Consider the following 24,345-nt stretch of genomic DNA (forward strand, 5'->3'; position numbering starts at 1 on the left):
ATTGAAAACCGACGGTGGTCTCTTGACACTGGGTTTTCGCTGGACCACCAAGGGGGTGACGGTCGACGTGTTGCGTCGTTTCTCGCATCAGTAAGCACTACAGTATCACGATTCGCGTGCAACTGGGTTTTGATGAGAACTGTGATGATGTGATGATAGCTGCGAGTCTTGTGGACATTGCAGATGACTGTTGGGAGGGCAAATCAGAAGCAATTCACCCTGTTGTGACTGTGTTCATCTTGTATAGACTTTAATTTGCTTGTGGTGCTATTAAATCAAAACGAAACACCTCAAATACTCATTGTTGTATAGCCGCTAGTGCTTCCAGAAACGCTGGCTTTGCTCAGCTCGTGATAACCCAACTTGCCCTGTTTGTATAGCACACCTGCACGGGCATAGCTTGTTGTTCTTATCTCATGTGTGTTGTGTGGTGCTGTGTGTATGCGCGTGCACTCCTGAATGCCTTACAGGTTGACCAAACTATGCACGTCACTGGAGTCCGTGTCACTCAACCTGCCGGAGCAATGTAACCGATTCCAGCATCTGCAGCATGTCTACCAGGCATTCGAGACTCAGTGGTACATGGCCAGCTGAGAGCGGAGAGTGAGCAAATGAAAGACTACCGGAGAGAATCAACCACAGCCTGCTATCGTCATGCTCACAAACAGAAACAGTAAGAAACCGATCATATGCCGCCGCCAACGCAGCCATACACATGCCATCATGTAGACAAGCCATGCCGCTGGCACTGTGCTGTGCAGGCATCTCTAGCTTAGCATGAACAGTACTGAGTATGACATCATCGTGACTATCACCAGTTCCTCTCTGGCATGCTGTGCTAACCGAGCCGCTGATTTGTGGCCTCTTGAATCCTAGGTGAAACAAGCTGCCCATACCGAGTTATGCCATGCTACACTGACCTTGACTTGCACCCTAAACAGCCAAACCTGCCAGGTACTAACGGTACACTCATGAAACCGCCTCAGCTTACTTTTCATGTAACTCCCCGGCTCATCTTCCGCTGCTCTAGGTTTGGTCTATTTTTTACCGATTTATCCGTTTTTAACAGAAAGCCGCCACACTAAATCCACAAGACCACAACCCAGTGTCATGCAATCTGTGCCATACTGCCAAACCCAGTGTCATGCAATCTGTGCCATACTGCCACACCCCAGTGTCATCCTGTCCGCTCTACTCATGTACCGTCCTTACTCAGCGCTCTGCTTGCATTCGTTTCGGGGTTATTTTTGTATTGTCTTAGTGAACTGTTAAGACTGCTGACTATCACTATTTGTCTTTAAAAAGACAGTGTATTTTCTTTAAGAAATACATGTAGATCAATATAATGCTCTGAAACGCAGCGTTCTGGATGCACCACCCTGGCGTGGTGTCGCAGAGTCTTCGGGGAGTACGCCAAGGCCTGAATTCAGAATGCACCTCAGCAGTGATAGCTAGAAGATCGTTTATAATTTAAATTACTCAAAATTGCCATTCACCCTATGTCCAGGAAGAGGAAAATAAACGGTTAACAATAGACCTGTGAACGTTTGAAAAAGAAAAAAAAAGGTTTCCAAATTTGAAAGGCAAAGACGATAGCGGGGGTTCGTTTATGCGTTAATAATGTGGTACGTCGACCCTCGGCTGGGCCCGGCACGACAGCTCGTGATGACCTCCGTCCACCTGCAGAAGCAACAGATATAATAGCAACATCAGTATAATGATGGGGTATGCGTTCGGGGCAGGGACACCTAGCTTCCAGATGCGCACGGACGCCACTATTTCACATGCCTAGGATAATAAATCCCATTCCGAAAATGGTGCAGCAGCCAAACAGGACACATGACGCGGCAAGGACACCATATGAAAGACATACCGGTACCTTAAAGAGTATAACACCAGTCTAGAACTGGACTCTTCCTTGCCTAGGCTTACCTGTCCAGCGCATGCGAGCTGTCAGAGACGAAACAACTGGCACTGCTGCCATTGCTGAGCTTGAAGCTGTGTGGCAGTTCGCAGAGAGCTCCATCAGTCTACGGCAGCAGGCACAGCGGCAAATACAATCAGAAAAAGGCATGCATGTATTACAACGGTGTTGAAGTTCAGCCAGTTGTGTTTGCCATTACTCCTCGCCGATCCCGGTCTTCCCCTGTTGAACTCATATACAGTATACTGTAATGACTTCTAAGTGATTCGGAACAACATCGGTAAAGCCTGAAGCGAGAAGTGTTGGTGTCACTCAGTGGCCGGTCAAACCAGGTAAGTGACAACGGCGATGAGCATGCACAGCTTTGCTTCCGCCTGTGTGAGCAATCATGCCATATTCAACTCATAATATTATAGGAGTGATGGAGTCATCAATACAGTTCAGAGTATCCGTGATCATACACCGAGTGTTATACGTACCGGTCCAACCACGCTGAACTCATAGTCAGGCAGAGCCATAGTGTGCAGTGGTTTGGTTTCCTGCACGGGGGGAACCAAACGGGAGACACACAGTTCTACGTGTTAAGGTCAAGAACAGTTACTCCAGCCGTGTAATGCTACAGTGCTATGCACCACTAGTTCTGTATACAGCTTGTCTGCAGGGTTCACGGGTTCTCCAATGAGGTTATAGCCAGTTATCAATGAAGTATAGGACTGGTGAGCAATTTCTGTCTGGCTACCACTTACGTCTGGCTTCCACTATCAGGTTAGAAGACTGGTGAAGAAAACACCGAATAAACGGTGAACATTGTACTTGCCCTGAGCTGCATGTACACTTCTCTTACGTGGTGGGTCTTGTAGAAGAAGAGGCTGAAGCTGGTGCACACCACCCAGTAGCGCTTCCACGGGTGACCCTCCACTTCGTGTAGCTTGCACAGCAGATGCCCGCTCATGTGGTTCTGTACGAGAAAGCACAGTATCATTGTTAGTACGGTGGTGCGTGCCCATGGGTAGAGAGCCAGTGTGCTGCTGAGACCACAGCTTTGGATTTACCGAGACAGACAGACAGACAGAAGGAGGGAGACCACAGCTTTGGATTTACCGAGACAGACAGACAGACAGAAGGAGAGACGGACACAGACACAGAGAGCAGAAGAACAGCTATAGAGTGAAGTAATCAGAATTTCACAGACTAGGAGATCCCAGAGACACCCAACTTATGACATGGATTTCCCCCTGTACGATTGCAATAGAACTGGGGAAATAGACTACGGTAGGAAGGCCACTCACAGAAACAAACAAAAAAGCAAAGAAACCCCGAAAGAGTCACAAACTTGGATGATAACGTTAACAGATTCCAAAAAGTAAGATCACACCACAAAGGGCATCCCATCATCCCACTATACTGCTACAATCACTCACTGCTACTGATGACAGCATACGCTCATCATCCAGGACACCTTGGTTGCGCTGACGCATGCGCTTGGCCGTGTCATAACGCAGCGACGTGTTGCGCCGCAGCGGTGACATGGACGGACCTCTGAACGGCATGCCCATGCTCTTCTTGGCACTGACCAGGTGTGGATCCATTGTCTGTGCTCTGGCACGTGCACCACCACTACCACCAGCACCAGCACCACTGCCTTCGCCTGCTAAAGGAGAAGGAGTGTCGGCTTGAGGTGGTGGTGAAGTATTCCCAGCCTGGACCTCATCAGGTATCTGTTCAGGGCAGACGGGAGAGAAATGCCGATACAATGTACTGTAGGTGACTTTCACGGCGAAACGTCCTTCAGACTGACAAGCAGTGACCCGCATTTTCACCATCTTATAATCAGAATATCTGTGTTCAAATTGCATCTTACACGTGACACTGCACACTAACGACACGGGTCTATGCGGCAACCAACACCAGCTCCGGGCGTTTGAAAAAAAACACGGATAAAACCGCTGGAACACTACCCTTCGTTGATGGCATGTTGTACACATTGCTTGACTGCTCAGATCAGCAGAAGCAAGTCTACAGATAAGTTGTAGTGAAATACGAATGGTGCACCCAGTGTGAAACAACATAACCTAATAGTCCACAGTTGTACTACGTATTATGAAAGACCATCGAGGATTTAGACTTACCTCGCTGAGCTCGGTCAGCGACTCTCCAGGGTAGGCATCTAAGCCGTTGGGCATGGAGACACGCACACCGCCCCTGAAGCTACCCGTACGCGACGCTGTATCGCTGCTCCACATGCTACCCTCGTCAGACACCAGCGAACCACGGCTGGCCGTTGTGTCGCTGGACAGGCGAGCGTGGATGCTGAACGAGCGCAGGTCCTCGTGACCACTGCCACTGGCGTAGCTGTGTGTGGGACTGCTGTACGAGTTGCTGCCTGGCTTTGTCTTCCAAGCAGCGCTGGTCGACACGGAGGCGAGAGTCTCCGTCAAATCCTTGCTATCACTCCCTATTGGACGCGCAACAGATCAAGACAGCAAACACAACAGAGTGTGGAGATTAGAAATGAGCGCATGATGCACCCGGACCGTACTGTAAGCTCTGCAAAGCCACTCCATGCTGACTACTTGCCTAGTCGTGCTAGTTACCATTGTCCGATATTCTAAACGAATGGCTGTAAAATCTTCCACCCATATCTGGAAAATATTCAATTGCAAGTAGAATTTGCTACATTCACAAGATCACATTGTGGTGCTTCACTGCTCAGGTCAACATTGCCAATCACAGAACATGCACCGTAAAACCTGTCAAGGCGACCACTCGGATAAGGCAACCACCTGTCCAAGAAGACCACTGAAACCAGGATCAAGGGATGCTATTTCCAGTGAAATGACCCTGGATAAGGAGACCACCTGGTAACAGAGACCACATTTCGAAGGTCCCTCAATGTACAGTAAAACCTACGACTCACAACCACCCCTTGGAGCCAGATAAAGCGGTCTTTAGTGCTGCAGTGATCTTTACTGGTTTCAATGTACTTCGAACTCAGTTACACTCTACTAGCCAGTGCCAGTTGTAATCCAACTCACTGCGGAAAGCTTGGAACTTCTGGTAGCAATCTCGGCAGACGCGTCGCTTCTTCACCGTGCCGTAGAACGGCAGCACGGCCGAATGCTTCAGACACGTGGAGCACATTACCTGCAGACACACACACACACACACAGTGCACGGCCGAATGCTTCAGACACGTGGAGCACATTACCTGCAGACACACACAGTGAGGCACGGCTGAATGTGAACTTCTCATGATAGTCCAGTTACATAACACAAAGATGGCCCGGATGGATGGATGGATGGATACATGGATGGATGGATACATGGATGGACAGATGGATGGACGGATGTCCTGGATGGATGGATGGTGACCAATGCTGAAACTTATCAGCGCAGAAGGCGTGATGTGCTACGGTCACGGACTCGGTGATTTATCTGTACTGTTGAACCTGAGATGACCAACAGCGATACGCAAGCAAGGTATTTGCTCACAACACATAGTGCCTTGGATTTTCCAATTAGAAACGGAAGTCAAACTCTTGTCTTGATCATAACCAATATGACTCGGATCGGAAAACGGGAGGGCGGCTTATATTTGGGGGAAATTACGGTACTCACCTCTCCACAGCCGTTACAGTGGTGCCTACGCTTAGTCAACGTGAACTCCGCTCTACAGCGCTTGCACTCATCGTACATTTCAAACGGTAGCAGCAGTGGTGCAGACAGAACGATGTTCTCGGTCGACTGCAGGCTAGACACGTTACTTGACTGCACACAACAATATCAAATTACAGCCACAGGGAAAATAAGGAAAGGAGCCAAATGAAGCACAAGGACATCGCCTCTGACGGTGAAACACAAGATCGGCAGTAAGATATACTCGCACATGCAATACGCAAACTCATAACTGAAGACATCGTCTTGAGAATAATGCATGTCTGGTATGTCGACATGTTAGGATTGTTGGAGTTAAAGGCAGCTGCACGGACTATGCTCACTGCTGACATGGACAAGCCACCTTACCACATTGATCTGTCCTAAGTCGGATACAGAGGGTGTCCGTGACGAGTCCGGCGCGCCATTCGTGTCTTCAATGGATGAGTTGATGTCCTGTAGGGTACACGAGGGAAACAACAAAGGTTCATACCGAACAACCATTCCTGTGAGAGATTCTGCATGGTCCCAAACAATTCATGTGCTCCGCGTGCGCCTGGTAATGCCCAACGCAATCAGTTACACACAATCAAACATGCTGTACCAGCAAGGCTCGCGGTCACTGCACGCCACGTGTCGCCACATATGCAGATACACGTACCTCCACCCACACGTCCCGCTCTCTCACTGAGCGTGCGATGAGGAAGAAGGACTTATTGCGCGTGAAGAACGCAAAGGCATTCTCGCCATACGGATTGCCGTCCTGACATACCTCCACCTGCAAAACACATTGCAAAACAACGGTGATGACAACGATAATGATGGCAGCAGCAACAACAGCAGTAGAAGCAGCAGCAACAGCAGCAGCAACAGCAGCAGCAACAGCAGCAGCAACAGTAGCACCATCAATCCGTTAGAGTTGGCACATGGGTATTGACGCTCGTCCACACAAATATTCTGGCCCAGGCGGGGCTCTCAAATAAGACGAAACATTCATGCTCTTTGCACCGGTTGTGACATTGATGCCGAAAGGTACACTGTTTGCCTAGTTGGTGTATAATACTGTCAAAGACACTGATACCCCGGTACAATCCCTCACTCCAGGGCTTGGTAAGCCCAGTAGCAAGAATTCGCACAAGGCAGACTATGCCCTCCGTCGCCACACATGTCTTGTGCACATTTACATGCACTCACTCTGGAGTCCTTCAAGGAGATGGTTGACTTGACCTGGGGAAGGCCGATAGCTCGCGGTGTAACGTACAACAGTAAGTCATTGAACTGGAGAAGAACACATTAATGCCGCACACACAAACAGAAAAGTTTTAACAGGAAGCCATAACCTTGCCTTTTCTCGCCATTCACAACCACATCAGCATCCTAAGCTTGTGAGGTTCAGAGATCAATTCCTTTTCGCTGGATAGAAAACTACATGGAACTCTCCCTGGCCGTATTCTCCAGTAGATGCCGGCTTTGTCATCCCCGCAAGATGCCAGATTGTGTTTGTGAAATTGCAGTCTGCACTTCTTCCACCGTTAACAGGCGAGAGCATTGCCAGGGAATAGCTAGGTTTTTGGTACGCTTTGCATCCCTAGTTACTCTCAAAATCCAAGCATTCCAGACCTTGTTCTGTGCTTTATTAAGAACAGGTATTGGTTAGAACGTGTGAACTGGACAGGCTCTGGCATTCCTCATACTGCCCTTCCTCCGTGTTGATATCTACACTTGTGAAACAGAACAATGCTGATTAACACATAATCAAGTAGCGTGCTCCACTGATCGAAGAGTTCTCAACTCCCATAGGGCAGATCCTTCCACACAAGAGAGACAGGGGAAGCTGTGTTGCAACTCCGAGTTTCACGCAGTTGCAAACACAGCTCTCTCTCTCTCTCTCTCTCTCTCTCTCTCTCTCTCTCTCTCTCTCTCTCTCCTCTCTCTCTCTCTCTCTCTCTCTCCTGTCTCTGTCTCTGTCCTGTCTCTGTCCTGTCTCTCTCCTGTCTCTGTCTCTGTCTCTGTCTCTGTCTCTGTCTCTGTCTCTGTCTCTGTCTCTCCCTCTCCCTCTCCCTCTCCCTCTCCCTCTCCCTCTCCCTCTCCCTCTCCCTCCCTCTCCCTCCCTCTCTCTCTCTCTCTCTCTCTCTCTCTCTCTCTCTCTCTCTCTCTCTCTCTCTCTCTCTCTCTCTCTCTCTCTCTCTCTCTCTCTCTCTCTTGTGATTAATATGTATCTTGATGCACACTGGTACATTTGCAGACTATCAACTTACTAGCAGGAAGTGCCGTTGTCTCGGTCCGTTCTTGCCCACCTTCAGCAGGCGACCTTCCCGCACTAGATACTGCAAGGAATATTTCCAAAGCAAGAATAACAGAATCTCTGAGTAATGAAATTAGTGTAGGAGTCTCCCCAGCATTACATTGACATCTTATGTTCGGTGGCCGGGCGGTTGCAAATGTGATCGATAGTGATACATGTAGTTACAAGACTGGGAAAATGTGATCATCCTGCTGGAGTACTAGTACTCAAATTATTGTTGACCATGGCAACGAATATGCACCTGAGCTATGTCAACTGCCAAGTATTTTCTCCAGCTTACCCTTCCCTTCTTCACCAAGTTCTCTATGCCGGACAGTTCGCGTTGCAGCTCCTCGAGTTTCTTCTCATTCTCCTGTACACACACACGAAGAACCATAATCACAGTTGCTATTTCAAATTTTCAATAGGAAGATACACTAACATGCCAGCCACAGCACACAGAATTCCGCCCCGGCAAAGTGCCGGACTCTGTATTCATCATACGGGAAAATGGCAGGTTCTCACCTCAAACAGAATACCATCAGTACTGCTCTGGTCAAAATGGGATAGAGGCCAAGAGTATAGCCAAAAGGGAAAAGGCCATCATGAACATTACTTTAACTCGCACTCATTACATCTTTTGCATTCCACACATAAGGTCTAGCAAGGTATAAATCTAAAACGTCTCTAAGTTACTCCGAAGCTACATGCATCTCTTGTATTCATTCCATACACCAGTAAACACATGCATGGCTCACAGCAATCCTGCACTGCCGATTGGTATAGTCTGCAGCATCGCTGACAGCTTGGTGAGCAGCTGTGCACAAACAACGGTAAAACAAACATCCTTTTGAACATCCCTTTCAAAGAAGCTGAGCATATTAATAACGTCGACGTCGTCAGCAGCGTATCAAAACCAGCAATCTAGGTATAACAGGCATACACGAACATCATGGTAGCTCCTGCACAAACACTGTCATATGCGTATGGCCCTCAACACACCAGAAAGACCAAGACAAGCCTCTTGGGAAATATTGAAAGGTACTTGGTCCGCCCAGCTACAATTGGCGCTTATCTTCACACTTGTCTCAGGAAGGAAATACGAATATTAGAAGCAAGCCACGATCACAAAGCACTATGTACATGATTATTTACATGTCAGTAAGCAACTCAGTCGAAAATTCAAGCAAGTTACACATCCTCCTCGCCACTATCGTCGCTGGAGGAAGAGCTCAAAACGTTCGATCCGGACAGCTGCTGCACGTTTCTTAGCTTGTTCCACTTCTCCTCGTCTCGAATCACGCTCAAAGGCAGTGCATGCCTGTCACCTTGCCGATGAGAAGCTGAGTGAGACTGCCCGCATGTTGGCTGTAAGTGTTATCCCCGTTCGTCGCAATAATGCGACTTTGTTTTAGACAAAAAGGCAACGCCATATCAGTGTCCTTTTTTTCAAATCGCCTCTTGCGCTTGTCGTACTTGCTGATCCGCACGCACGCGAGCCGCTGGTGGTGCTTGTAGATCTACATGCAGCGCAGTGATAGCTTCCGCTTGATGTAGCACCTGTGCGTACTGCACCTAAGTCCTAACGCCGTGCACCAGGCTTTTCGGCTAGTTTCTTGAAAGTCCTTTGCACGAGTGTTTCCCTCACTCAGGACTTCGTGTCTATTTTGATTAGCTCCTTTGCCCTGTCCTCTGTGAGCTTCAAAGTGTGTCCGCCGGATTGGTCTCACTTTCTGGAGATGACATGAGCTGCAGTTTCTTCATCAGCGATTTGCTGGTGATAGCCCTTCACTAGGCGCTGTACTGTGCAAGCACTGAAATTCAAGCTTGCGAAGCGCTTTTTCAGCTTTTCTATACCTCCCCGGGGTACACAATCCTTGCCATCAGACAGCTGGAAGTAGACAGAAACTGTATTCTCCATTGCTCTGAAATGCGAACACCCTGACCTATTTTATGGACTCGAGCGGAGGTTGCAGTGTTTTCTTGCGCGGACGGAAGTGTTCGTCGGCGGCAGCTCCGTCAAAAAGACTCAAACGAACCGATCGCAACTTCTGTGATGGTGTGTGCTGTCATGTCGTCGGATGTAATGGTCAATGGTTATGCTCGGATGGTGAATCGGTGGTTCCATGCCGTGTCACATAGGCAGAACACCGAAAAACCAAGTGAGAAGATGAGCGCCAATTTTAACTTGGCGGACCAAGTAGTAGGCTAGGACTTTGTGGATTTGCCATCCCCCCTCCGTCTGCTACATATTCGCTAGTCACACATCTACATACACACTATCCAGCCCGGGCTTACTTACATTTTAGATTCTCTATATCCTGATGGGATGGATCATAGGTCTTGATCAGGCCTGGAGCAACACGGAGAAGATAGGAAATCAGACACTCCAAACTCCAAACCAGTTCTTCAAGGTCATGCACGTGCAGACCAGCAGTACACAGCTGAACATGCACAACTCTTTTCTGTTGTCCCTGCACGGAAGCTCAATGGTCACCCTGCAAAGAAACGTGAGACAGATGGAATCCTCCGCAGGAGATTGTCACAGTGACACGTGCACTCGAACCACGCCAAAAAAAGTACTCTGCTTCATCATGGCTGCCATAATAAACGCTATTCCTATCGTGTCGACTTACGACCAAGCAGTAGCTTGTAGTGAACCATGCGCTGCATTGGTCGGTTGAAGAACTCCAGTAGTGGCAAGTGACACTGCTCTGCCTGTAAGTCATAAGGAACATAGACAGGAACAGTCTAAGAAATACCATGCACTTGTTACATGAGTAGATGTGCACTCCTCACACATACATTCAGCACTCTCCTCGCTAGGCAGTACTCTTGTTCATGCTAGCACGTGTGCATGAAAGCTCGCATCTCCCTGATTCTGTTTGATTCACGTGTTCGTTATGGTAGGCCCCCTACAGTCAATTCAACAGTTACTTGATGATCAAATCGTTCAAGCGTTTCAAATTCCCTCTCTCCCTGCGGTATCCAGAAATACTCGCTGTTGCTTGGCAATCGTGACACCTGGGCTTAGACTGAGCACTGAACGTGGTGGAGAAGTACAACAACGCATGGCGTCTGATAAGAGGCGTTCATCATCAAACGCACACGTCAAGACCTCGGCTTTTCAGTCTTATATAAATAATGGAGATTCTGTTTTTGTTTCCTTGCAGAAATGTAGTGTCAGGTATTGTTCACTGACTTAGCTGGTATGCCGCCCATCGAACATGAAATTGTTCAAGGAGCTCGGGGAAATACGTACCTCAAAGCTGTTATAGAGATCTCGGAACTTGGCGTTCTCATCCGCCCACTGCTGAACAAGTCCAAGAAGACGGCTCTGGTCCATGATGTAGGGTGTGTAGATCTGGAATAGAGTGAAAGAGACACGGTGTTCACCTATTGCTCAGCAGGATGACAAAAGAGGAATAACTAAATTGTGGAATTTAGTGAGATGAGAAGTGGTCGCAAACCTTTTTCCCCCAAGGCAAATTTTCTGGACGTATTGTGGTAGCTTACACAAGGTGCAGTATGTCCATTCAACAATGCGAGTATGGCTTTATGTGGCAATGACTAGACTCAGATCATTTCTTCAAATTCTTGTGAACAGCAGGTGATTCATTCCCCAGCTGCCACAAATATCAGGAGGAGGATGTGTGCTGTATTGTGCTGTATTGATGCGTGTGTTATGCCTTACACGCATGCATTCGTGTGTGTGTGTGTGTTATGTCTTACACGCATGCCAGACATCCTCTTTGCCATGATATCACCGATGTATCCGTAGTGTGTCGGATCATGATCGGGCGATCTTCCTTCCCTGGAGCATACCATGTATCATGTAATGTAAATGTAATACACAGGCATGCACACACACACACACACACACACACACACACACACACACACACACACACACACACACACACACACACACACACACACACACACACACACACACACACACACACACACACACACACACACACACACACACACACACACACACACACACACACACACACACACACGCACACACACACACACACACACAAACACACATAATATAATATACATGCCCATGCAGGGTTCTAGCCAGGTAAAATAGTAGGGGGGCATGCGAAACAGTTACCCGGTATCCCATTTTTCCACTTTCCAATATTGTCTTGCCACGCTAAATGCAACGTATGGGGCGAATCCCCGACTTCGCCCCAGACAAATGTGCCTTTATGAACCATCTAATAGTGACTTTCGGCGGCATTTTCGTTGAATTGCATGAAAAACACGAAAATCGGAAAATGAGTAGGGGGCACTGCGCCTGACTAGAACCCTGCCATGTGAACACACACATCCAGAGTGAGCCACCATTTGCAGACCAGTCGCCAGCACCAGGAAAGCAGCATGAGTGCTACCGTACTGCACTCTTCAGTAACAACCCTTGGTAATAGAGACTAACTCATATACTGCAATACTGCTTACAGACCAACATTATCAAATGCTGAACATCTGCCAGCACCTCAATACATCTCATAACGACACGGCTCTAGTCTACTCACCAAAAGGCCATGCGGTTTTCCAGCTCCACCAACAGCTCAATGTGAAAGGCATAGAGATCATCCAGCTGCTCAAACAGCTCGTTCGTCTTCTCCTCAGACAGAGCGCCGGCCGTCTGAATAGCATTGCGGAATTTCTAGTAAAACGCCAAGACCAGGAACATGAAAGCATGAGCAAGCACAGTGGGTGCTCTCCACCTAGCCATGCAATCCCCGCATAGTCTAAACTGCACCAGTGTGGGCTGATCAGTGTGTTATGTAATCAACGTACGACCCGTGGAGCCGGCCTGGAGATAAATACAAATCCAACAGCACCCGGCATGTACCATCTTGCCCAAGTACGATCACAAGACGTAAATACAGCTTGCCAAACTTGCAAACTCACCACATTCAGCATGTCCAGATCGGCAACGTAAGACCGCTCTGTGTCGCGCAGTTCCTGAGAGATGTAGAACGACTTTGACGCCGGCTTTTTCTGTACGGGACAACACAGACACTCTCTGTTCTAATGTAGCCAGGCTATTTAGTACAGACCTCTACTATTGACAAAGATTGTAAAGGACGTTATGGCGGTTTCCCATCAGATAACAATTTACGACTTCCAACTGGACCAGCAATGATGGCAAGTTGCCAATCTGCTGATAAGTAGGTAACGTCCGCACATTTGCGTTACCACCACCTATACAATTGTGTTGAGAAACACAACCGGCCTAGAGAAGTTTTGCTTGTGCCAGGCCATCACCATGCCTGATTGCACCAGGGTGGCAGATGCAGCGCCTAGCAGTGATCTGTGGCTATAGTCATCGCATTTTTAGGCATGCGAGATGTACTTGTACGTTTAAGAGGGGAGAGGGAGCTCATCAACTCTCTTTGGAGAATATTACTGCATGGACTCGAGGCTCAAAACTTGAAAGTGATAAATGATAGCCTTACCTTGCTGTGTCTAGTTAACCGTCGCTTCAAAGCACGGATAGTTCGCTCCTCACTCATTGAGAGATTGTCATCAGACGAGTCCGACAGGCTAATCTCGCTAGTCCGAGAGGTAGGCCTGACGGATGGTGATGCACGCTGCTGTACTCGACGTGTCTCATTGCGGTTGTCAGTGCGACGGCGCTCCAGGGTGCTCTCCGGCGGACTGATGCAAGACTCATCGGCACTGACCGCCGGCGTGCGATCATCATCTTGTTCCAGCTCACTCTCCGACTTGTCATCCCTGTCTCCAGTCTCCCTGCTCACTTCAAGGCCTATCTCCTCCTCGTCATTGGGGCTGGCTGATTTGGTTGAGGGCAACGCTGACGAGAAGTCCGGCGTTGAAAACCGTCTCACCAGCTCGCTCAGGTCCGAGATCTGCCCTTCCCGTAGCTGATTGGAGAATGTCCGTTCCAAGGCGCCTGTACTAGCTGCAGTGTCGCGTGGCGACATGTTCATCGGCGTGAGGTCAGAGTCCACCGGTGGTACTGGGGAAGTCGATGAAGAGCCTCTGATTTGATGCACCAGAACGTGGCCATTCGGTGCCACTTCGACCGGCTGCCGCTCTTCGGAGGTCGGTTCCTGTCTTGTGGTGGACACTTCCGTCTTGGTGATGCTCTGCGGCGGCGGCTGGTCACTGGGAGCATTCTCTACAGCTGTTCTGCTGGGTGACGATACCGGGGACTCTACTTTACTCTGGCTATGTTCACTGGGACTCGGTAGGGAGATGGTCACGGCTGGGACAAATTCAAACTGGCTAGCGGCTGTGAACAGAGAGACCATAGAACACATAGACACAATGTCGGATTCCGGTATGAAACGCATTACAAAATGAGCGAAACTTCAATGCTATTGTATGTAGCGGCATTGGGGCAGTTTTTCTTTCCAGTACATGTGTCTCTCTTCAATGCATACATATTGTATGTCCAATGAAACTATCAAAATAGCATCACTACTATGCAGGATCGCTCGGGCAAAGAATAGAGAGGTTAAGGTGCATGTTATTTCCAACGTGACGCGCAATTTCACGTAAAATTGGGCGTAAAACTCCAAATTTCAAAGTGAGCTGGTCACTCGCGTTGTTTTTCGACGCGCGAGCCAAATAACACGAGCTGCGCTTTCGCGTCGCGTCAGAAATAACGTGCATCTTAACCTCTCTAATACAGTGAGCTGGACTCACTTGACTTGCTGGACGGGCTTGCTGGTGTTTTCGGGCCATGCCTGTCCAGAGCAAGGCTTCTCTTTGCTGATGATAAGCGGGTCATGGAGTACCTGAAGCCAGTGAGACAACAAAGCAGCCAGAGAGTTGTATAGTTCCAAACTCAAAATGATGGCAGACTAGACGGTCAACAGAAGTGCCAAGGCAAAGGGTGATGAGGGAACACATAAATGACATAACTATCAGCAAAACTTGCACATGAAATAAAGATTCACTTCATGGGTTACAACGTCGAATCATTTTCATTTTTAAGCGACAGGGCTGCAAACAATCTCACTAACCGCTTGAAGCTAGGAGAAGTTGATCGCTGTGAACGCAGAACGACATCGTGCCTCTGCCGAATTTCCCTGATGATCTGAGACTGTGTTCTACCACTGCAGATAACAGTTAAGAGAAAGGAATTGGCATGGGGGTTAGTCCATCGAAAGCATCACCAAGAATTCTAAGTTGACCCTGCAGTTGCAAACTATTGGAGAGCAAATTGATGAGCATAGCATACCTACTGGTACCACAAAATGCTTGAAAATTGCAGCTGATTCAGGGAAAATCCCTGGAGCAGGAAATAACAGAGCAAGTCACACTAAGTAAAAATATTCTACACACCACCATCAGACTAGAGGAATATTCTACACACCACCATCAGACTAGAGGAGCACGAATACAGTAGAGATATATTATGTCAAACTTTCCTGACAAACTTCGACAACACAGCTGTGAACACATCACTTACGAGAATCGATACTTGGAGCCAGTGCGGAAGAAATCCCGTTTCTTGTGAGCGCCTTTCCCCAGTGGAGCCACTCTCCTGCAGAGGCCAACAGGCCGCACGGAAGTGATACAGTTAGACAAATTCTCAACAGCCTGGCCCTGAGCAGCCCGTATGCCCTGCCCGCAGTACCCACATCATATGCACCAGCTCAACATTGTAAGCATTGTAAGCATTCCCACCAGCCTGGCGAACAGATCAGTTCAGTGAAGCAAGCCACCGGAGTACATGGTTGCAGACAAATCTCACTGTCCTTCTTAATTCTTAACCATGAAACATAGACATGGCAAGCAGAGTGCGTTCAGTGCCTGATAACTAGCGGATGCTGCCCAGAACTAGGATATCAGTCAAACGCAATGTGTACATATGCCAGTACCGTGCTTGCGCCAGTAAGCCACACTGTATGCTGCGGACTACCACTGTTATGACATCATCACTCATGACATCATCACACATGACATCATCACTCATTCATACCTGAAGAATGTGTGGTGCTCGACTGCAAACCGCCAAAACCGTTTGCAGAGCTTCTTCGACTCGAACAGGAATCCCACAGGAACCTGCAATACAATCACAAAGCCGGAAAATGTCCAACCAGCAGCCAATAAGCACCTTACCAAGAGGTACCCGTGTCAAGCTACAAACAAATGTAGAGGTCTTGCAAAATCGGCAGAATGATTAGAGTAAGCCATTGCAGTCAGGCGGTTCCCCTGACAGAGTCCCATAAGAATGAACAACGCTACACCACCAAACAATGCCGAGTACGCAAACAAGCCACATGGGGAAATCGTTGGCGGCAGCAAGCAACCACTCTGAATACAGCAGCTGCTTGAAATCCGTCGGCAAAATCAACACGACAGAAACTCTTGATGAACGGACTAGTGGTGTGGTGACCAATCACGCAACTTACATTTGGCATTTTATGCAGGTGCATAATGAGACGCTTTCCCCTGTAGGACAGACGGCTGATGCAAGGCCAGGAGAACAAGTTTGGCCGCTCGTCAAACACAAGAACCGACATGCCTTCGTAAGAGCAAGCTAAGAAGTGCTGTTGCCCTCGGGTGCCCGCAGGATCCTGTTGGACAGATACACACCGGGAACGAAACAAGTGTCAGCATAGCAAGACAGCAACACTGCATGAACAAAACACAAGCAGTTTAAGTATATCCTTTCTCTTGAGACTCACAAAGCCAAAAGCAAACCAGAAATACTTCTAGAGGCACCCTAACATCATGTGGGATCAACTAAAACCAGTAGCTGTGGCCAAACACATAGAGATAAGATGAAAGCAAAGAAGGGAGGGCATACACGTCCTGCTGCTGCCCATGCTGTACACACTGCCCAAGTCAGACTATGCGAGTGACGCAAGTACTGGCATAGGGTTAAGCTGGGGGCCTGGGGTACTAGGTATGATGATGTCATAATAATGTAACCACAATACACCATGTATATAACAGTGCATATAAGGACCAAGTCCTAATGCATACCAATGGGTACCTCTCCAGGCCATAGAGAGGCAAGCGACGTGCCATGTCAACAAAGATGAAGTCACAGTCGGCAGGAGTGAGGTTCCTTGGGGGCAGCATGGAGAAACAAAGAAAACGGAGAGCAGGATCAATGAAAGCGGCTGGAGAGAGAAACATGCCATTAACTGCTGCACCACAGTATGCCAGTATCACCACCATAGAGTGCATTGGCACGCCATAAGTGCACAAAAAAACTCAAATGACTTGGATATTATTTCTTGTACTAGTCAACAGCCATACAACATCATAGATACAAGCTTGGACACAATCTGCACACAATCTGCACACAATCTGCACAGTGCCAAGTTGCCATTGTGATTCACATGAAGTGGATGGCACTCTGATAATTGTTGTGAGGGTGCCACGCTATACACTCCGGCATCATGTGTCTATACATGTATGCATTCTACACAGGCCAGCAGCCAGAGAGAATATAATGTGGCTGCAGTGAAGAATGTCCGGTACAAGTACATGTACACCACAGCAGTACTCACCGACACCAAGACGACTGGTGGTGCGCCTCTGCCGCCCTAACCACCTCCACACTCTGAATAGAACACAGCGATCATCACATCCACACACAGCCAGCCGGGTAAGGACTACAGGTCCATACATCTGCAGCTCATACCATCCCAAACTTCACTCACCTCGACGATGTGTACATGTTTGAATACTTGTACTTCTCCCACCGCACAATGTATATCAGTGCAACATGCGTAGCATAGTATAACAAAGAGATCACCGTCTCCTTTCAACACGGTTTTAGTGCACACAAACGGCTACAGCGTCACAATAAATTCACTGCTGGAAGGCACCTACGGGTGTGCAGTATGAACAAAGTCGAGTCAGGCTTCAACAGTACATGTGTAACTCCGAGCGGCACACAACTGAAGTATAAAGCATGATCATCCAGTGAAGGGGCGGGGGTCCAAAATTTCTCGATTGTACTACTGGAAGCCATCAGCTATTCTTGGCTAAACTGGAACCTCCTGTAGAAATCTCTGGATCCGCAGGGTTATACCACTGAGTCAGTTGCACATTACCTGGTCTGGAAGCAGGTCAATGCCAGTAGTGTAGTTATCACGATGCTCTGCCAGGTCAAAGTCACCCAAGTCACCTGCATGCACATACCGTGATGTAAATACCATACGTCACGCAGGTTAAATTCATCACTTCCGACACACTTGTAGACAGCTTACGCAAACTGGTACCAATCTCAGCCAGTTAGAAAAGACCCAACATGCTGGAAGGCATGCTTACTTGGTGGTGCCCTGGATCATGCACTTTCATACAATATACCTTTGAGTCAATCACTGTCTGAAGGTCCGGTACGGAAAACAGATTTCAAATAGGCACAATGATGGTCAAATGAGCTATCTCCCAGAAACGGCGTAATGTGTGGGTGCCCGTGCACTAAGCGTGTATGTGATTAGGCGACGGAAGCGGCATCATGCAGTGAAACTGCCTCTCCACTCTGTAGTAGTGAAGTGTACAGAAACAGGATTCCTTCACTGGATTAACCGTTTACCTTGCACCAGGACAGCCAGCAGCTTTGCAGCAGGCTCGTGAGAACATGGCAACCTGAAGGAAAAAGAGAAAGATCACAACACACACACATGTCCTTAGCCGTCGTGTCACGTTGATGATACCTGCTATGCAATAAGGCATAGTTCCCACTCAATAAAGCAGACTACATCTTTATCAACGGCGGCATCAACCAATGGTATCCTCAATGTTGCTGGTAGCACGAGTGAATTAGTTTGAAAATCCTGTGGATATGTAAAAAAAATCATAACCCTTCATAAGAGTACAACGTTTCATGCAATAAGATATTCCTGCAAGTTCAAGTACGAGTATATGCACAAGAAGAGCATGTCCACACATCCTGGGCAGTGGTGCCGCAAGTGAGTAACACGGGCGTGTGTGGTATCCCTTACCGCTTCGTGTAAATGTCACGTCTAAGCTGAAGAGCGAACAGATACCTATGAACACACACACACACACACACACACACACACACACACACCAAGGCAATGGAGAAAATAGCATGATTCAACACACTGTTCTCACAGCACCCGGAAAAAAGTGGGGAGTGGGAGGTGTGTGGGGGGGGGGGGGGGGGCGGGCAATAGTGCCAGCAGCACGAACATGTAACGTCCGTGAACACATCCGAACCATAAGTTTGGCGTATTGGGGTGCTGTTCACTTTTGCTATTTTGAAACAATTTTTGTTAAAACTAGATCACACAGGGTGTTCCAGAAGACCTACAAAGTCCAATCCGGAAATCCTATAAAATCCTACACATGAACAAGGCAAACACATGGCTTTGATTCAAACATGAAGAACCAATAGAATGTTCTAGCCTAGGCCCATGAAAGTCAATTGCCATAAAGGATGGAAAGTGATGCGGATCAGTGTGGGGCCCCTCACCTTGTGTACTCATCCTGCAACTGATTGGGATTCCGCACGAAAAACTTCACGCGGAACTCCAGCTGAAGCGTTCCACTCCTGGGAACTGTACAAGAACGGCAAGGTTGCAAGAAGTGGAATTAATCAATCAGATTGTGCATACGTGTAATGTGAACAATACGCATGGCCAAGTGGGGGCATTACCAACATGGCCCTTCGGGTATCCTCCAGCTCAACTCAAAGTTGAAGATCAGATTGGCCCAAGTACTCAGCACATCTGTCAGCAAATCTGTATGAAGCTACGAAGCATTCAGTGGTTGGTTCCACGAAAATTATTCATAAATGTGGAATAGCCCCACCAGATTCCAAAGTGCAGATATGCACGGTTGCGTTGCTTCTTTAATCATCCTGACAATCCCCGCCCCACACACACACACATGCAGTCTCAAATGTACAAGCTGCATGACAGGGAATACTGCCGAATACATCGGTATCATAATTATTGTTATACTGATCAACGGCTATGTGCGGCATCCATACATAGCAATGATCAAATTGGTGTACCATACCATACCTGGTGCCTGCTTGCGCACTGGTTTGGTCAAGTCCAGCCACTGTCACACAAACACAAACACGCACACAAACACACACACACGCACGCGCGCGCACACACACACACACACACACACACACAAACACACACAACACACAAACTGTCAGAGTACCGATCACAACTGGGTATAGACCTTTACAAGAGCAATAGCATGTGTCAGCCTTCAAGAAAACACCACACACCAACACTTTCAAGAATGAATGAATACGTTTCCTGATCTCGATTAGCGGTCAGTCAAGGTGTCAACTACCATATTTGCAGCAGTAAGATGTGCATTCCTATATTCAACTCGACTTTATTTTAAACTTTAATGCGAGCATTCAAAACAGCACATGTATGACACCACACATTACAAGCATGATGTGTAGTGCACACCCAGGGCCTAGTAATGCTAGCTTGGCGCCGTGCATCCATAGGGGCACTATTACACTCCGGATAACACAATATCATTGTTTCCCATCACTGCTTGCAAATATTACAAGAACCGACATCAGATTACAAAAGAAACATACGTTTTTTTACCCTGCATACACATTCAGTTATTGTTGGATGTGTTGAGGCCTACATAAAGGTTTATACTGTGCGGCAGTGTGGTGTTGTCATGGAAGAATCAATGACGGCAAGCAGCCTGGCCAGACGGTCAGAAAGTGCAGGGCGCTGTGCTACGCGCTTGTCAAAACAGTGACTGGTGACGGGAGGCGACACAGAGATAATGTGCTTGCTCACACAGAACCAGAGGCTGCAAAGCGTATAACGTGGCCCACGGCGCTGCAAGCATTGTACTTCCCACCGTGGGCAGTCGTGCGGTGTCCAACGTGCCAGCATCTTGCACATCTTGACAGCTACGCAGACAGGTACTAATCACTGGGAAAGACAGGATCTTTATCGCAGCCGATGGCCAATGCACACTTCACTAGTGTTTGGAGAGGCCACCTTGACAACTAGACAACACGCAGACTGTCAGCTCCCACAGTCAGGACGGATACACTACCAGGTGTTCACCATCATCCACAATTGTAATACACTGTGCTACATCACTTGATACAAACTGCTGCTTTAGCAGAAACTTCACCCAGTGGGCATTTAATCACGCATAGTACAACTTTTCCACATAAGCTGATGGTGAAATTCACTTTTTTCGTCTTGAATCCATTCGCAAATAAGATGAACGAATGTTGCCATTGATTTGGATCCCCAAGGAGAGATGTCGTGTACAGTGCACGACGGTAGCTGCAGGCTGTTAGGACAGTTGCTGTGTTGACATGCCTATCATTGTGTCAACAGAGCAGCAGACAAGCCAGCATTCATGCACATCACATCCCAGATAGTGCTCATGGCTCATGCTTCCCTCCCCATTCGGATTCCACTGATCCGGACAGGGCTGCTGGAGACCAGGGCCCAATGGCAATGCTGCACCTACCACACCACCCACAAGACCTCCCAGTGCAATGACTTTACGTGCATGCACATCACCATTCACACCAATGTCATCCTCCTGCTCACAATACACATGTCCCTGGCTATTCAAACTAGTTTCGATATTGATGTACATTATGTTAGGTGCTCTCCAGACTTCAAAGGGGAAAGAGCAAATCTCACATTTCAATGATCTTCCATCACCCCTAAGAAAGCTTTCATTGGCCACAGACTCACCACTCAACCCAATCAAGCAAACAATCCCCTTGAAAATCTCAGGGTACTTCTGTATATTTTCGCAGTTTAGTAGCTGTGCTGGCAGCTTGTTGTGCCACTAGCAAACACTTCTGCCAGCCTGGGTGGTGAGAGGCTGGCCAGAAAGGCGCCAAGCCCAACAGCACGCTGTCCATGCACGCTGTCCATGACCAGCCTGAATGGCAGGCACAAGTGCCAGTGCTGCTGTGAGAGGATGATGGTGCTCTGTGAACTGTTCTGCGGGTAAATACACTTGAGAAGTGAATGTCCAGCGACACTATGACAAGCTAATTGCAATAAAATAATGATCACCGGAACTCAGGACAACTCAGATCAACTCAGGACAACTCAGACCAACTCAGGACAACCAGTTACAGCAATGAAACTTTGACTGAGACTAACTGGACCGCCCCAACACAACACCCCCAACACAACACCCAGGAGCTGCAAACACCTCACACTTAGTCCAATGGCAATGGCACAGACGACCACCTGAGAGTCAGTTCCATCCCATGCACACATTCACCAGCAAAAGCATTCCATTTTATCATCTGGCAATGAGTGCACCCAAGAGTGTCATACAAAGGAATATTAGAATCTAATTGATTGACGTTTGGCCTGCAGGCACAACTACTGTAATTTTCTTTTCATTCGCAATTCAAGGCCAGTAAGTAAGGGTGATGGAGATCCGGAGAGAGCTTCCGAGCTGGACCGGCATGCATTGGGTAGCATGGAATCCAGTCACAGTAACAATACAACAATGTAGCGAGCAAGTCAGGAAACACGACAAGTAAGAACCATGATAACACCGCTACACGATCGTCTACTGTAGATCTACAACATTTAGAAGAAAATACTAACACATTTTAGCTGCACAAGCACGCGAACGAGGACAGCCAGAAGGGCTCTCAAAATTATCGCCAGCATTCCAATCAGCTGTGAGGCCACAAGTCGTCCGAACACCACGAACAACGCCACGCGCCAGCAGAATGAAGGTGAAGTCAGCTGACCAGACACACGCTGATCATTGTTACCGACCCCTTGGAGGGGTTTTGGACAGTCGAAAACTGCTCACAACAAGAATACTAAGCATATTCACTCGGCGACCAGAAAGATACGATCGACGACACATCCTAGAAGGAGAGATGGGGATACAGAAGACTCCTCCACTCCAGCACTCTCCCGAGCTCGAGACTTCTGAACGTCGCCACACGTAGACGTCTACTGGAAGTACGCACACATGCACCATGTACCCCACAGTCCCACAGTTGCCTTTCTCCCCCTGTCCTCAACACCTCGCCAAGGTCAAAGAACAACACGCACGGACCATAGAGGTTGGTCACTGCTCCGTCGCTCTCCTTCCATACAATACGCAACACGTAGAAGCCATTCACCAAAAACATTTTTTGTCATTGAGACGCCCATCGGCTATTTCCCCCAAACGGGATCGAACGGGACATCACCATGTACCAGTCAATCAAAAGACTTAGTGTGAGCTAGCAAACTCTGAAGTCCGAGCATTTGCGGCTTCCGAATCGGCAATTTGTATCCTTCTTGTAGACTTACCGCCGGTACGCCAGTGCTTGTGCTGTATTGCAAGCCGAAATACTCCACTTCCAGGACTTCGAGAGTTCTGCAGACTGCATCGAACACATCTTGTCCAAGCGTATTGCTCTGCGGGGTACAAACAAATCACCGGCAGCACCAACACAGCTAATGCACAGCAGCTCAAATAATTCTACACGACACATAGCCACACGCAGAGGAAACGACTCGTGCTGTTCTCCCATCTATGGCGCCACGGGGACTGCCAAAGAATAACTTCTACAAGTTCTAGTCACGGCAAGGGTTGGCTACACATTGGTAAAGAGTACAGTTCCTTGCCTCGCTCAGCCAGCCAATACAGTGCAATGAAGCTCAACTTTACATGACTTCAAAAATAATGTTGCCGAACCGTGCTAGCACCAGCTCGCTGTAGCAATCGAAATTCCCGGGGTCTCACTCTCCCTACCTTGTAGACCTGCTGAAAGCTCGAATCGTCCAACAGCGCAATCTCACAAGTCAGCAAGCCTTTCGCACTCGGGTTTTTGCTCTTCCTTCTCCCTGGCATGATGGTAAGTCAGCTCGCACGGTGATAGATGGAGACAGGAGCGAACTGGAAACCAAGTACCAATGTGTTTCAATCTGCTGTGAACCTGCACGTGTATCGCGGGCTATCTTTACTTTAGCAGTTACTGTTTAGGCCTCGCTATTCGCTGCTAGTCCGGTTGGCGCGGAGCAGCAACTTTGTTGGCCACATCTCGATTCACCCAGCGTGTAGGGAATTAATTATTGTGACTCGAGATGATGAAGCCCAACACATTGTCATTGGTCACATCCCTGAGCTTGGCAAACGCAGCTGCAAAGTTTACAAAGGACGTGTCCCTACGCTCTGCACATGACCTACATGACTCGTGCAAGCAGTTTCTCGCTGAACTGTCATCGCGCTATCCTCTGAGACCTGGTAAACCACGACGGAACACGAGCTCGTGCCGCGGAAGTACATCAGTTCTAAGCCGCATGTACATGTGCACATGTGCAGCATGAATCCATGATGTAGCGATGATGTAAAAATAATTTTTGTGGAGTCACCATGGTCACTTGTAGATCTACTGTCGACATGGACCTGAGTCTGTTCACCATGGTTGACTCTGTAGCTGTGTACTAGTGCCAGTAGTGACTAGTGGCCTAAAATGTAGGTTTATCTGGTCCATCAACATGAT

The 24,345-nt window shown here is 48.1% G+C and overlaps 1 protein-coding gene across 1 annotated transcript; it reads right to left on the reverse strand.

The window, feature by feature from the left end:
* Positions 1–1,445: 1,445 nt before the first annotated feature.
* LOC135810087 (FERM, ARHGEF and pleckstrin domain-containing protein 2-like) lies at positions 1,446–23,908 on the reverse strand (the record flags this gene model as incomplete). Its single annotated transcript, XM_065323552.1, is given in 35 exon segments — positions 1,446–1,680; positions 1,933–2,030; positions 2,404–2,463; positions 2,769–2,882; positions 3,346–3,642; positions 4,054–4,379; positions 4,960–5,068; positions 5,543–5,692; positions 5,948–6,034; positions 6,240–6,356; positions 6,773–6,856; positions 7,837–7,905; positions 8,164–8,235; positions 8,621–8,679; positions 10,165–10,215; positions 10,499–10,580; positions 11,125–11,226; positions 11,595–11,676; positions 12,413–12,546; positions 12,795–12,884; positions 13,343–14,142; positions 14,559–14,650; positions 14,879–14,971; positions 15,328–15,402; positions 15,841–15,923; positions 16,274–16,438; positions 16,851–16,935; positions 17,384–17,436; positions 17,933–18,006; positions 18,418–18,470; positions 18,827–18,871; positions 19,321–19,405; positions 19,874–19,913; positions 23,150–23,257; positions 23,595–23,908. Coding segments are annotated over 35 exon segments (4,206 nt in total). The 3' UTR covers positions 1,446–1,607.
* Between the last annotated feature and the right edge of the window lie 437 nt (positions 23,909–24,345).

The sequence above is a fragment of the Sycon ciliatum genome, chromosome 2 (assembly GCF_964019385.1).
Source record: "Sycon ciliatum chromosome 2, ocSycCili1.1, whole genome shotgun sequence".
Lineage (NCBI taxonomy): Eukaryota > Metazoa > Porifera > Calcarea > Leucosolenida > Sycettidae > Sycon > Sycon ciliatum.